The sequence below is a fragment of the Marmota marmota genome, unplaced genomic scaffold (genome assembly GCF_001458135.2).
Source record: "Marmota marmota marmota unplaced genomic scaffold, marMar, whole genome shotgun sequence".
Classification (NCBI taxonomy): Eukaryota; Metazoa; Chordata; class Mammalia; order Rodentia; family Sciuridae; genus Marmota; species Marmota marmota.
In genome coordinates, this window is record NW_026000037.1 from 29,767,318 (window position 1) to 29,779,231 (window position 11,914).

An 11,914-nucleotide genomic window follows, 5' to 3' on the forward strand; every position below is an offset into this window, starting at 1 on the left:
CCACATCCTCTCCAGCACTTGTTGTTGTTTGACTTCATAATGGCTGCCAATCTTACTGGAGTGAGATGGTATCTTAGGGTGGTTTTGATTTGCATTTCTCTGACTGCTAGTGATGGTGAGCATTTTTTCATGTACTTGTTGATTGATTGTATGTCTATAAATCTTTCTTATTGACTTGATTTCCTATGACTTATGCTCGTGTTTGAGGAATGTTTTGCAACCATTCAAAATAACTGATCTCACCTGAGAGAATACAAGTAAATCTCATACTATAACAAGGATTAGTTTATCTATTTCCTCCTTTCAAGTCTATTAAGGCAAATGTCTTTAAGCAAAAAATGTCTGATGATAACACCTTCAAACAGAGTCATTATCTGATCAACTTTGTTCTAGTCTGTGATAATTTGACATTTGCATAGCTAATAGCCCTTTCAATGTGCATTGATACTTCCATTAAATTTAATGACTTTAAATCAGTGATGGGAGAAAGAGCCACAGAATCTTTGGGAACAAGGTTACAACTGCTGGCAAATCCTCCCATTTGTTATCCTTTATTTAAGAACTGTTGCCTGTAATAAGGGTGGTTCTTGCCCATCATTGGAGACATGATTCCCCAATAAAACATCTGAAGCATCCTTCTTTGAACCATTTTCCATACAACTCTCCCTTTGAGGATGGACCTTATATTAAATTTGAAAATTCAACAGACATTCTATTCTATTTTCTTCTACTTTTTGAGAATTTTATCAATATTGAAATTAATTTTGACTTTCTAAAATATAAAGGTTGAAGCACCTAAACTTCAAAATCCCAATTTATAAATTCAATGCATATTATAGGTTGGTAACTTCAAGTACATTTTTTATTTTTTAAAAAAGCTCTTAATGATTGTTGAGCTTTGCAAATAGTTTACAAAATCACATTTAAATAACTATGCCTCCAAAATTTTTACTAGTAATATTAGTTTGAGACACAAGATCTCGGGAAGAAAAAAGAGGAAGTACTTTCTTTTAATTTACCTCATGTGTATCAAATTCAAAAGGCATATTTGGCCACATCTAATATTTTATGAAACAATTCTCCAAACCCTATTGCTCTAGTCCTACAATTATATGCCCATAGCTTCCCTCAGGGCTGCTCCCTTCCCTGACCTAAAGATGGCAAATAGATTCTAAGCTAAATACAAAATACTCCATGAAAATATCAGAGGTGAGGGTTATTCACCTCTTCAAATTAAAATATTCACAACCAGAATATTTATTCTAGACCTATATGTCATGTTTAAAAGATGGTCATAATTATAAAGCCAAATTAATTTGTGAATGATGCAAGTTTGGACAATGTTGCTTGAAGAATTTCAAGTAATGATAGAAACTATTTTGCAAACAGAGACAACAAATAGGTGTATCAGCAAACACTGGAGCCTCCTTCTAGGATACAAAAATTATGTGCTTTGGGAGTTTCTTAGTATCTTTATTTTTTCAAAAAACATGTATTTTTTCATTTGTTTTTATGCATTCTGTGTCTCCATCCAGTAAAAATCTAGTAAAAAATGCTGATGTAAATGTTGATCAGTCAGGGATATTATTTTTTCCTTCTGAAGAGTGTACTCACTTGGTACACACTACAAATTATTTGAATTCTTTCCACTTATGGTCAAATTAATAAAAATATGTATGAACTGAGAAGTTTTTCTTCAGACTTCTCTTTTAAAATTTTTCACAACAGCCTTTAAAAAAGTCAGAAAATAAATAATGATACATAATGCTAATGGCAATAAACCTGCCCCCAAATTACAGCTGCACAAAACAGGATTGGAAAAATGTACACACACACACACACACACACACACACTTTTTTTGACAGTGAATTGAACATTGCATTTAATTTTATTTAAATTAATTTACATTAAAATGAATGATATTGGATTCAGTTACTGGGAAACTTTTGAGTACATCTGTATCAACATGTTATGGATCTACTTTTCTATTCCTCATTTTATGAAATCTACACACTGATCAAGTATCTAGCCAATATCATTTCAGAACATAATTTTTATAAAAATTATGACTGTGATATTTTATATCCTTTTTCATACTCAGAAACCTGGTGATATATATTTTAATACATTTCAAAACAACTACTTTAAAGACAAAATAAATGCAATAAGTCATTATTAATTGCTTGATAATTTACTTCTCTTTAAACTAATCAATCCAGTCTGGTTTTTCAACAACACATTGAAATGCATTTCAAGAGTATACACTTTGCTCTAATTAAACATAATCACTTTTCTTCCTTAAGCATTCTCACATCCATTGTGGTATTTGCAGCCTTTGTAGCTGATGGACATTTTTTAAGAAAAGTCAGTGCTAGTTTGCTCATGTGCATCATGAAAACTGCCTTAAAACACTCACAAATGCTGAATCCTGCCACCAGAGGAGAACTCAGAGCCTCATCCATGAAGATTTTCCATGAATATTTTCTAAGTGTCCATTCCCTCAATAAAGGCATTACACACACACACACACACACACACACACGTATGTAGATATAATTTCTATACTAGGTAGATCACAGAAGATATTATTCTGAAGAACTTACTTGTGCTGATATGATCAGATTTGCTGCTTTTGGGGGCTGGCCTCTCACACTGTGTGCCTGACCAATTGGTGGAGCATCTACAAAGATCAGAACAATAATAACAACAGATTAGTAAATAGAAAAACCCAGGGGCCTGTTAATATAGAAACTGCAAATGAAATAACATAGCAGCCAGTCATCACAAATTAATAAATATTGGGTAGAGGTTTCTGTATATTGTCAGTATGCTGAGGGTAAGTTCAATTATACATCATTTGTTGAAAGACCTTTTAAAATTTAGATTTATAGCCATTTTTCTTCATTGTTCAACTTAAAATGGCACACTTAATAGCAATATTGAAGTCATGCTAAAAATTGGAAATTAAGAATTTCTGAACATTGAGAGTAGTTACTTAGAAAAATTGTGTCTGTATAATAAGCAAATCCTTCTTTATAAGTTTCTGTGATTTCCTTATCTGGTTATCTAAAGCCCAAGGTGGAGATAACTACCAAGTGCAAATGGTCATCTGTTCTCAGAGTTCAGGTTGCAGAATGTTTTTCCTAACCAGAGACTGGAAATTATAGTGCCTTTCCTTTTTAAATTATATTTCTATTAGTATGAAGCCAAGAGAATCTGTTAAAGTTTTTATTGACAAAAGTAATTTTCCCCATGTAGGTACCATGAGATTATTATGAAAAGTCTAGTAGAGGATACAGATAATAGTTCTGTTAAAAATTATTTTTTTAAACATAAATCATAATTATATAATTAGGTGGTTGCATCAAAATAAATGCTGGAACAGTTTTAGTTGTGCTTATACAATGCATATTGGCTAACACAGATGCCTCTATGAATCTGTCAGAGGAAATCCACAGAGAAACAATTTAATTGGCCTCACTTCTTATTTAAAATGACTGTCAAATGCTACCATATCTGGAATAGTTGTACACAATAAAAGAACAACTTCCAGAACCATTCCAAGTGGGTCTTTCTGGGCACAGTGGGCCAAACTAAATAACTGCAATTTCAAGGTTTCTGTCAATTCTGTCACAGCCAATTCAGATAGTTGAAGCTATTTTCTAAACGAGATTTCTATTATGCCATGTGCATTATTTGTGATTTTTGTAAAAGCATCATTGGCTGTCATAAAACATGGGTAAATTCCATAAAATCATTATACTGACAAACTCAAATCATGGACATAGAAATGTGTTTCAAAAAAGCAATGTATTACCTTCAGCATAATTGACAAGAATATCCTGTCCAAGAGTATAGTTATTTGATTAATAATGATAAATTATAAAACTATGAGCATGGAGAATGATTTAAATGAAAATTAACATTATTATTTATATTATGATTCCAGCCATCACTCATGCATTAGTCCAAATTTTTGTTCAGTTACCTCATATAAAGCTTGCATATAATTTTCTATATATCACAATCATAAAAACCATATTACAAGTAAATCATTAAAACAGTTAAATAATTTAAAAACAGGATCTGTTACACTATATCATTGAAGTGGGGTAATGTAATGAACACATTTTCATATAAGTAGGATAAAGTGGACAATGAATAAAATATTTGACTATTATTTTTTTCCATTTGTGTTTTTTTTTGTAGGCAAATTATTTAGAAAAAATATTCCAATTTTTCACAGATTCTAATTCTCAACAATCCATAGATAATTCACAGTAAGATGTATAGGAACACTTTGTCAACACGTTCTTGGAATAAATGCTGATGATTGTAAAATTCTTTTGGTTTATTTGTAGCTTTATATCTGTCAAATCTTCTTAATAGACAACTGAGAATGTTTTATATGCTCCGGTGAAAAAAATAATAGTGATTATACAGTAATTTAATTATATGGCTGATGTATACAAGTCTGAACACAATTATATACTTATTTATTAAAATACCAAAAATTTGCTCTTTACATTACCTCATTTAAAAAAAAGCCAAAGTAAATTGGGATTCATCTTAAAGAAATGACCTGAGAAATTTGTTTTTGTACTACTACAGATAAGAACCTCTGGGGCTCATCATTACACTGACATGCTTTGAAGTCAGAAGGTAGCATTGCTTAGGAATTGGAGGATTAAATACTAATTGATCAAATTTTGCTCTAACTTGACTATCACATATTTTAAATGCTTTTGGAAATTATGAGAAAATATACCTCTAGAGCTAGATACTGGCAAATAGGGATTATTAAATAAAGAGGATAAGGATAGTGTGATTCTTATTCTACACTCTGGAATTATTTAAGTAAGATAGATAACATTTATCAACAATATAGTATGATTTCTTAATTTATATGTGGCTTGGAACCCCCCACACACAAAGACACCTTCTAGTGGTCACAAACCTCTTTTCTTTTAAATTATAGGAGTGCATTTAAATTCCCAATCCTCAGGGAATGTTTTACTTATTTCGTACTGGAAATAATTCTTGAAGACTGCACTGGGGAAATAATTAATTTTAATAGTTATACATCTTAATCAGCTGATGATCACCTTGCAATTCTCCCTCTACTACTTATAAAATGTTTTATGACCAAAGATAAAATAAGATATGTTCCACTGTTCTGCATTTGTTCCAGTCTTAAAAAGTAATCACTTTTGAGATATTAAATCAAATAGAAATCATTATTCTTGTTTCCTACCTGACAAAATTACAACTTAAAGCATTTGCTGCTCCACAAGTTTTTCTTCCAATGGTTGATTTAAGACCAAGTATTTTTATCATCTTTATAGAAATTCATAAATCTTCATATCTAAGTAGACTACAATGATCAAAGCCATTAATGGCAGAGCATTTAAGAAATGGAATGTGTGCAGATCATCAAAATTTCCTGTCCAATTCCTCACTGAATTATTTGCATAATCATGCTCACTATAATTTCTCTGGCATTTGCTCTCTAATTTTCATTATTCCTCAAGAAAAATTCATAATGCAAGCTCTGGTCATCTTTCAACGTGTCCTGTTGCAATCCATTGCTCCCTGTAACTCATCTAGAAACAGTTACCTGTAAGTTATTTCTGCATGGCTTTCCCAAGAAATCCTTCAGTTTAGGGTGTTTGATGGTATTTGTAATCATCACAAACACATGTATATTATTAATTTTAAAAATATTTGACAGTTGTTTCCTGCTTCCCTTTAGCTTAAAAAAATCAGATTTATCCTATCACAACAACAGTAGAAGTTTTTATAATTTCACGAATTTTAACTAAATATTGTTGGACAGTTACAGATTCTCGCTTATTTAGTCAAACAATCATTTCTCCTTCTTTCTCACTGTTCCTAGCAGCTTTGTGTAGCAACTTAGTCCTCTGATGAATGGTTATTGATTTAGCATTCTGTGACTTCCTTATTCTTTCCTAGGCTATAAACATTGAGCAAAAAGATTATTTGCTGCTACATTGAGTTATTCTTTTAATTCCACAATAACTGTATATATAAAATGCTCTTAACTATAATATATTTTGTGATATTTACTTTATGTTCTAAACTAGAATAATGGTCATCAAATTGAAAATTTTGTTAAAGTTCATATTCTGGGGTCTCACACATGAGTGATTTCAGTAAGCATATTGAAATTGTGGTCCAGAATCCATATTATACAGAGATAAACTGATTCATTAATTCACAAACTGTACTTTAAGAAATATTTGACATAAATACTATACTCCCACATACTTTATACTTATACCAAATATTATTCAATTTTAATTATTAGTATGAGAATAATAATATGTATGCCAACATTGCTCAAAAGATTCAATAACCTAGTTAGAAGTTCTTTAGACAGTATCTGGCAAACTAAATGGTTTATTTAGTTATTTATTTTTCATACTTAATTCTCACCTGAATGTGACTATATAAAACACATAGTTAATTTGTCATGCCCTGTAGTTCTTACAATTATTATAAAGCTACTGTATTTTTGTTTCAATTATAATTTTCTACAGCTTACAAGAACACTGTGTATAAAGGTAATAGTATAAAACATTACAAGAAAGCATCATAAACACTTTTAAAATATCAAAATAAGCTAGGCTTATCTAACAGAATAAAATATAATCTTTAAAATGAAAGTTATTATGTTTAATAGCACAAATGTAAGACATATAATTAATCTGTCCAAAATAATGATAGCCCTGAAGTAGCACAGTGATAATTACAGAGAACAGAAATCAGATGTAAAATACTGAATATGTACTAAAATCTTTAGGCATTATCTTTCATAGTAACAATGATCAATTATATCAACTGATCCTGTCATGTTGCAGAAATGTTGTCTAGAGTCACCCAGTTTGGTAAGACTTCTAAACAAAATAATGAGAATAATATCTGCTTTCTCTTTTCATCAAATTTAAAGGTCATGGAACTCTTCTGATCATAGTGAAATTCAAAGGTTAACCTTAAAGCAATTTTAAATTGAATTTTTCCTCTCATATATATGTGTGAGGTTGCCCTTATTAACCATGATGATAGAAGTACTCCAAAGAAAAATATTTTAATATACCCTTCTATATCTTCACATAGGAAAAAAATGACACAAAGGGATTTAAGAAGCCTTGGAAAAATGGTGTATGGTGTTATTCATATCTCAATGCTTCTAAATCTCATTCAAAAAATTTAAAATATGATAACTTGTTATGATGTTACCAGATTCATGCAAAAACATTTTCACATATTGAAAGAATATTAGAACAGTCAATTAAAACCTTAATTTTATTAAGGTTTCAAATTTCACTCCTTTGGTGTCCAGGACATGATACTTCTGACTTTGAAGCTCTAACCTCTACATACTTCTCTTGCAGTCACTAGCACTGCAAAATTCAAAATATATCCTTGCATGATGGAAAGATATTTACATATTTATTCAACTAATTTTATTTTAACACTATTTTTCATCTGTGATTGTTTCGTAATATCCTTAGGTAAAATCATTTGTTGTATAAATATGGATTCTTAATTTGTTAATATTTTTCAAATATTTCTCACAAATTTTCATCTGCAGTTTTGCATAAGGTTCAATTAAGATTTGCTGAACTCTGAGCCATATTCTAGGGTGGATACTTTTCATATAATATTATACCTATATTCAACATCTACAATAACCCTATAAGAAGGAATTTATTTACCACATGAAATGAGGAGATAAGTGCATGTTCAATTAATTTACTTAAACAAGTAAAACTGTTAAGTGGTAGGAAAAAAATGTGAGGTTATATCATGATCCTTTTAATTCAATGTCGGAGTAGGAAGACATGATTTTCTTTATTCCCTTATTCAGGAAAGTATGAGGTTTTTAATAAAAAGGTCAAAATATTACTTGGCTGAATGCAAATATAATATGTTTTTGAGTAGTAAAATTTTAACAATTAGACATTGGCTCAGACCTGTGATCCTACAATGCCCAGTAATCTGCCTCTGGCAGTGGCTATGAGAGATATATTATTGAAAGGTATTAATATCTTTCTAGATATTAACTTCACATTTTTGGAGTGATTCCAAGATACTAATATATCTTTAAAGATCCATCATTTATAAAATCATCTAAAATGTAAAAAGAACTATAACCTTTATGATAACCCAATTAGTATAATTTTAAATTTCTACTTTTTACATATGTCTTATTTGATGTTTTAAAATAAACTGCTTGGTACTATAATTACTACTTATTCCATACTATTCTTAACCCAAATTTGACTGTTACTTTTTTCATGGATTGACATTACTCTGAATTGTCTTATTCAAAGAGCCAACGTTAGTATCTTAAATTTATTTATATGTGATGTATGAGTGCACTTGATTCAATTATATAATTATGTATTATAGTAGCTAATTTTAAAATAATAGACTACATCTTTAAGTGTTAATTGGTACTGACAGGATTAAGGCAAATTATTCCTATGTTAATAATATGAAGATTTGGTCAGAAAGTTCTTGATTTTAGAGAAGTAAAATAAAATATGGCAAAGTATAAAAAGGTAATGACTCATCCAATAATCTCATACTAATGATTATTTTAAGAAAGATAAATGTTAATGAAACATTCCAATTGAGGTGACCATCAAAAAGGTAAAATTAATAAAATGGATTAAAGTGACTTTTCAGAAGTAAGGCAAAATATTACAGAAAGAATGAAATGTGGTTTATCACAAAATTATCCATAAATTTGTTAAGTTAGAAATGTTTAAATCTAGAATTCTTTGCAGTCTACTTGTGTGGCAATGACCACTAACATTAAATGATGACGGAATAATTAAAAAAGAAATGAAATCCCTAACAATGGAAAACTTTTTCCATTTATATATTATCCAGGAAGTTTTACTGAAAGCAGATCAGAAAGATATTTTTAGAATGAGTAGACTAATTCTACTTAAATGAATATATTACATGGATCAAATAAAATGGAAAAGGAACAATAATAAAATTAATATTAAGTAATATGGTGGATATAATTGAAGACATAAAAGTGGGCCATTACATTAGAAACAATGGTTACAATTATATAGCTAAAGGTGGGAAGGAAAACTGAATGTATGCAGCAAGAGCAGTGGAGAGCTCCCAAGGTGAATATCCAACACTGGTTTTGGAGAGGGAAATCTTTGTGCTCAGTGATAAAGCAACTAGTTTGCTATCTGAATATTTTGTATTTAGCACAAAGTCAGAGTAAGCAATAAATCATTTTCTATGAAAACCTTCTTTCTTAATTCTTTGAATGTCCAGGGTGCGAGTGATAATACCTGAAATTATTATGGGAGTGTGTGGCTTATCCAAGGATAGTTATTGAAGATTATGCAAAGTGTGTTGATCTTATACAATGAGCATTAGGATGTCAAGAGACCTTATTACAAAGCTTTGAGTGTAAATGTCACTGTAAGTAAATATATGACTCTAATTCTGTAAAAGTATTCAATTCACTTTTAGTGAGAGTGCCATTTTTTTTTCTTTTTTAGTGACAGATGTTAATTATCTGTTATATCTAAATCACTGGAAAATTAATTTAATGCACAAAGGTCTATCTCCCTTTTGCTACTTCAACACATACCTTCTTCTAATTATAAGATTTCTTGATGATCCCTACATATCTACCAAAAGGTAACACCAAAGATTTCCAGATTGATTTGTGATTGATAAAGGGGCCTGTGTTAGTGTAAATTTCACCTTCCCAATGAGAATCATTTAGCCATGAACATAATGTAAGAATTGTACTTTCAATTTTTTTTGTTTTTTCAGTTTTGAGATACGGTCTCAGTAAATTGCTTGGGGCCTTGCTAAGTTGTTGAGGCTGGCTTTGAACATGCAATTCTTCTGCCTCAGCTTCCCAAGTCACTGGGATTACAGGAGTGTGCTACCTTGCTATGCCAAAATATTTTTTTCAAATGACTTTAATTGTTTAAAAAATTCAAGCAATCTAAAACTATAAAAAATTGTATATACATACATATTTGTCTATCTCTCTCCATACATGTACACACACACGTATGCGGTAGATCAAGATAAAATAAGCAAGATTTGCTACTAACCATTTAAAAAATAATAGATTTAACAAATTGGTCCGTCTTACAGAATTGTAAATTAGTCACAAAACACAGATTTAACATTTATAATAGCATGCTAGAGACAGACAAACATTAAAGTTTATGACAAAAGATTCTCATTAACACACATATCTTTTTTATTCCAAGTGTTGGACTGCTTTTCTTAGACTCAAGGAGAGAGGGTTTATGTGGGTCTAAAAATTGATTCATAAAATAGATATGAATTTTTTGAATAAATCTAAAGTGCTATAAAATATTTCAGTAGTATTTTACAAGAGAAAAAAACTGCAATTTTGGGTCACTTATGAATATCACTACATATTTGATCAATATTCACAAATACCCAGAATTTTATCTTTTGTGTTTCTCTATATATAAATTTATAAATGTATAAAGATACATTTTCCTGTAATTATGCTTGACTATGACTTACTTAAAGGTAGATATATCTATTATTTACCTGTGGAATCCCTCATTTTTTAACAGTATCCAATACATAGTACAAACATACACACATACACACGTATGCTGTATTATATATATATATATATATATATATATATATATACGCACCATGTTGACAAAATGAATGAATGACTACATGAAGGTGTGGAAGAGGCATATTTGAACACTTATGAATACACATACATACATACTCAAGTGTCATATACATGTGCTGTGCCTTAGTCTGTTAATCGTATATAGAAATATTCACAGGAACATGCTTGCAGCTAGTTACCAATAAAGGATATCTTTATGAAAGGGAGATTACTACATTATGGGAAACATTTTACATATAAGACACTAAATTCTTTTAAATGTTATTCCTTCCTTTTTTCTTTCATTAATTTATTCATTAAATCTTCATTCTAGTAATTTTGGCATAAATAAATTTTATTCATTCAGTGACAGAAATTGTGTCCCATTCAGTTCTTGTCAGAAGGAGGCAGTAATTTAAGAAACTTATTTTTAAATGACAAAAAAAAATCAGTTCTAAAATTATTTGTATATAAATATTTTGATATGGAAATCAGGTCCCAAATTTAATTTAAGTTCATCAATTAATTTAAATAATTGTTTGAAATGAAGTCCCGATATGTGTGGCCTATATGGAATGTGTGAGTTTTGGAATTAGGCCCTTGTTGAAATGCAGGCTCTTCTTTTCAAAAATGATCTTCAAGCAACCCCTACCATTTCAGGTTTCTCAGTTTCAATATTTTACAGGAAAACATAATTTCCTGGTTAATCATGAATTGCCCACACCATTTAACCATATTTTCCTCTTTACATGTACATACTTTATTTTCTATTTTCCATTTTTACTTTCCTATTTTATGTGGTTTTCTTTTACTACTTCATGTATTTCTTTTCCTACTTCTTTCTTTCTTTGATATTTTTTCCTTTTGTAATGCAAGTTGAAAATTATAAATGCAAATTTTTAAATACATTGGTTTTTATGATAAATATAAAATTTTTATGTCATCTGAGTCTGATATAAGTAAATAAATGAATATTATTTAATATTAGGAATGTTAAATGTAAAGATTATAGTTGAAATACTAGCATCAGAATAATTACAATTTCTGGTTTGCATTCCCAATGGAAGAAACATTAGGCTAAGTTTCTCTATACTTTCAACATGATGATTTTTCTGCTACTGTACTAGTGCAAAAAAGGAGAAATAAAAAATTTCCCTAATTGATGACAAATATACAAGGAGTTCTTTTTGTTGTTCTGTTTTTTTTTTTTTTTTTTTTTTTTTTTTTTT

At 29.7% G+C, this 11,914-nt stretch overlaps 1 protein-coding gene across 1 annotated transcript in view; it reads right to left on the reverse strand.

Moving 5' to 3' along the window:
- Positions 1 to 11,914, reverse strand: part of Lrp1b (LDL receptor related protein 1B) — a 1,807,788-nt gene that overhangs the window by 13,972 nt on the left and 1,781,902 nt on the right. Inside the window, exon 87 of the mRNA XM_015479144.2 lies at positions 2,605 to 2,681. Within this exon, the coding sequence (XP_015334630.1) occupies positions 2,605 to 2,681 (77 nt within the window). The remainder of the gene's footprint in view (positions 1 to 2,604; positions 2,682 to 11,914) is intronic.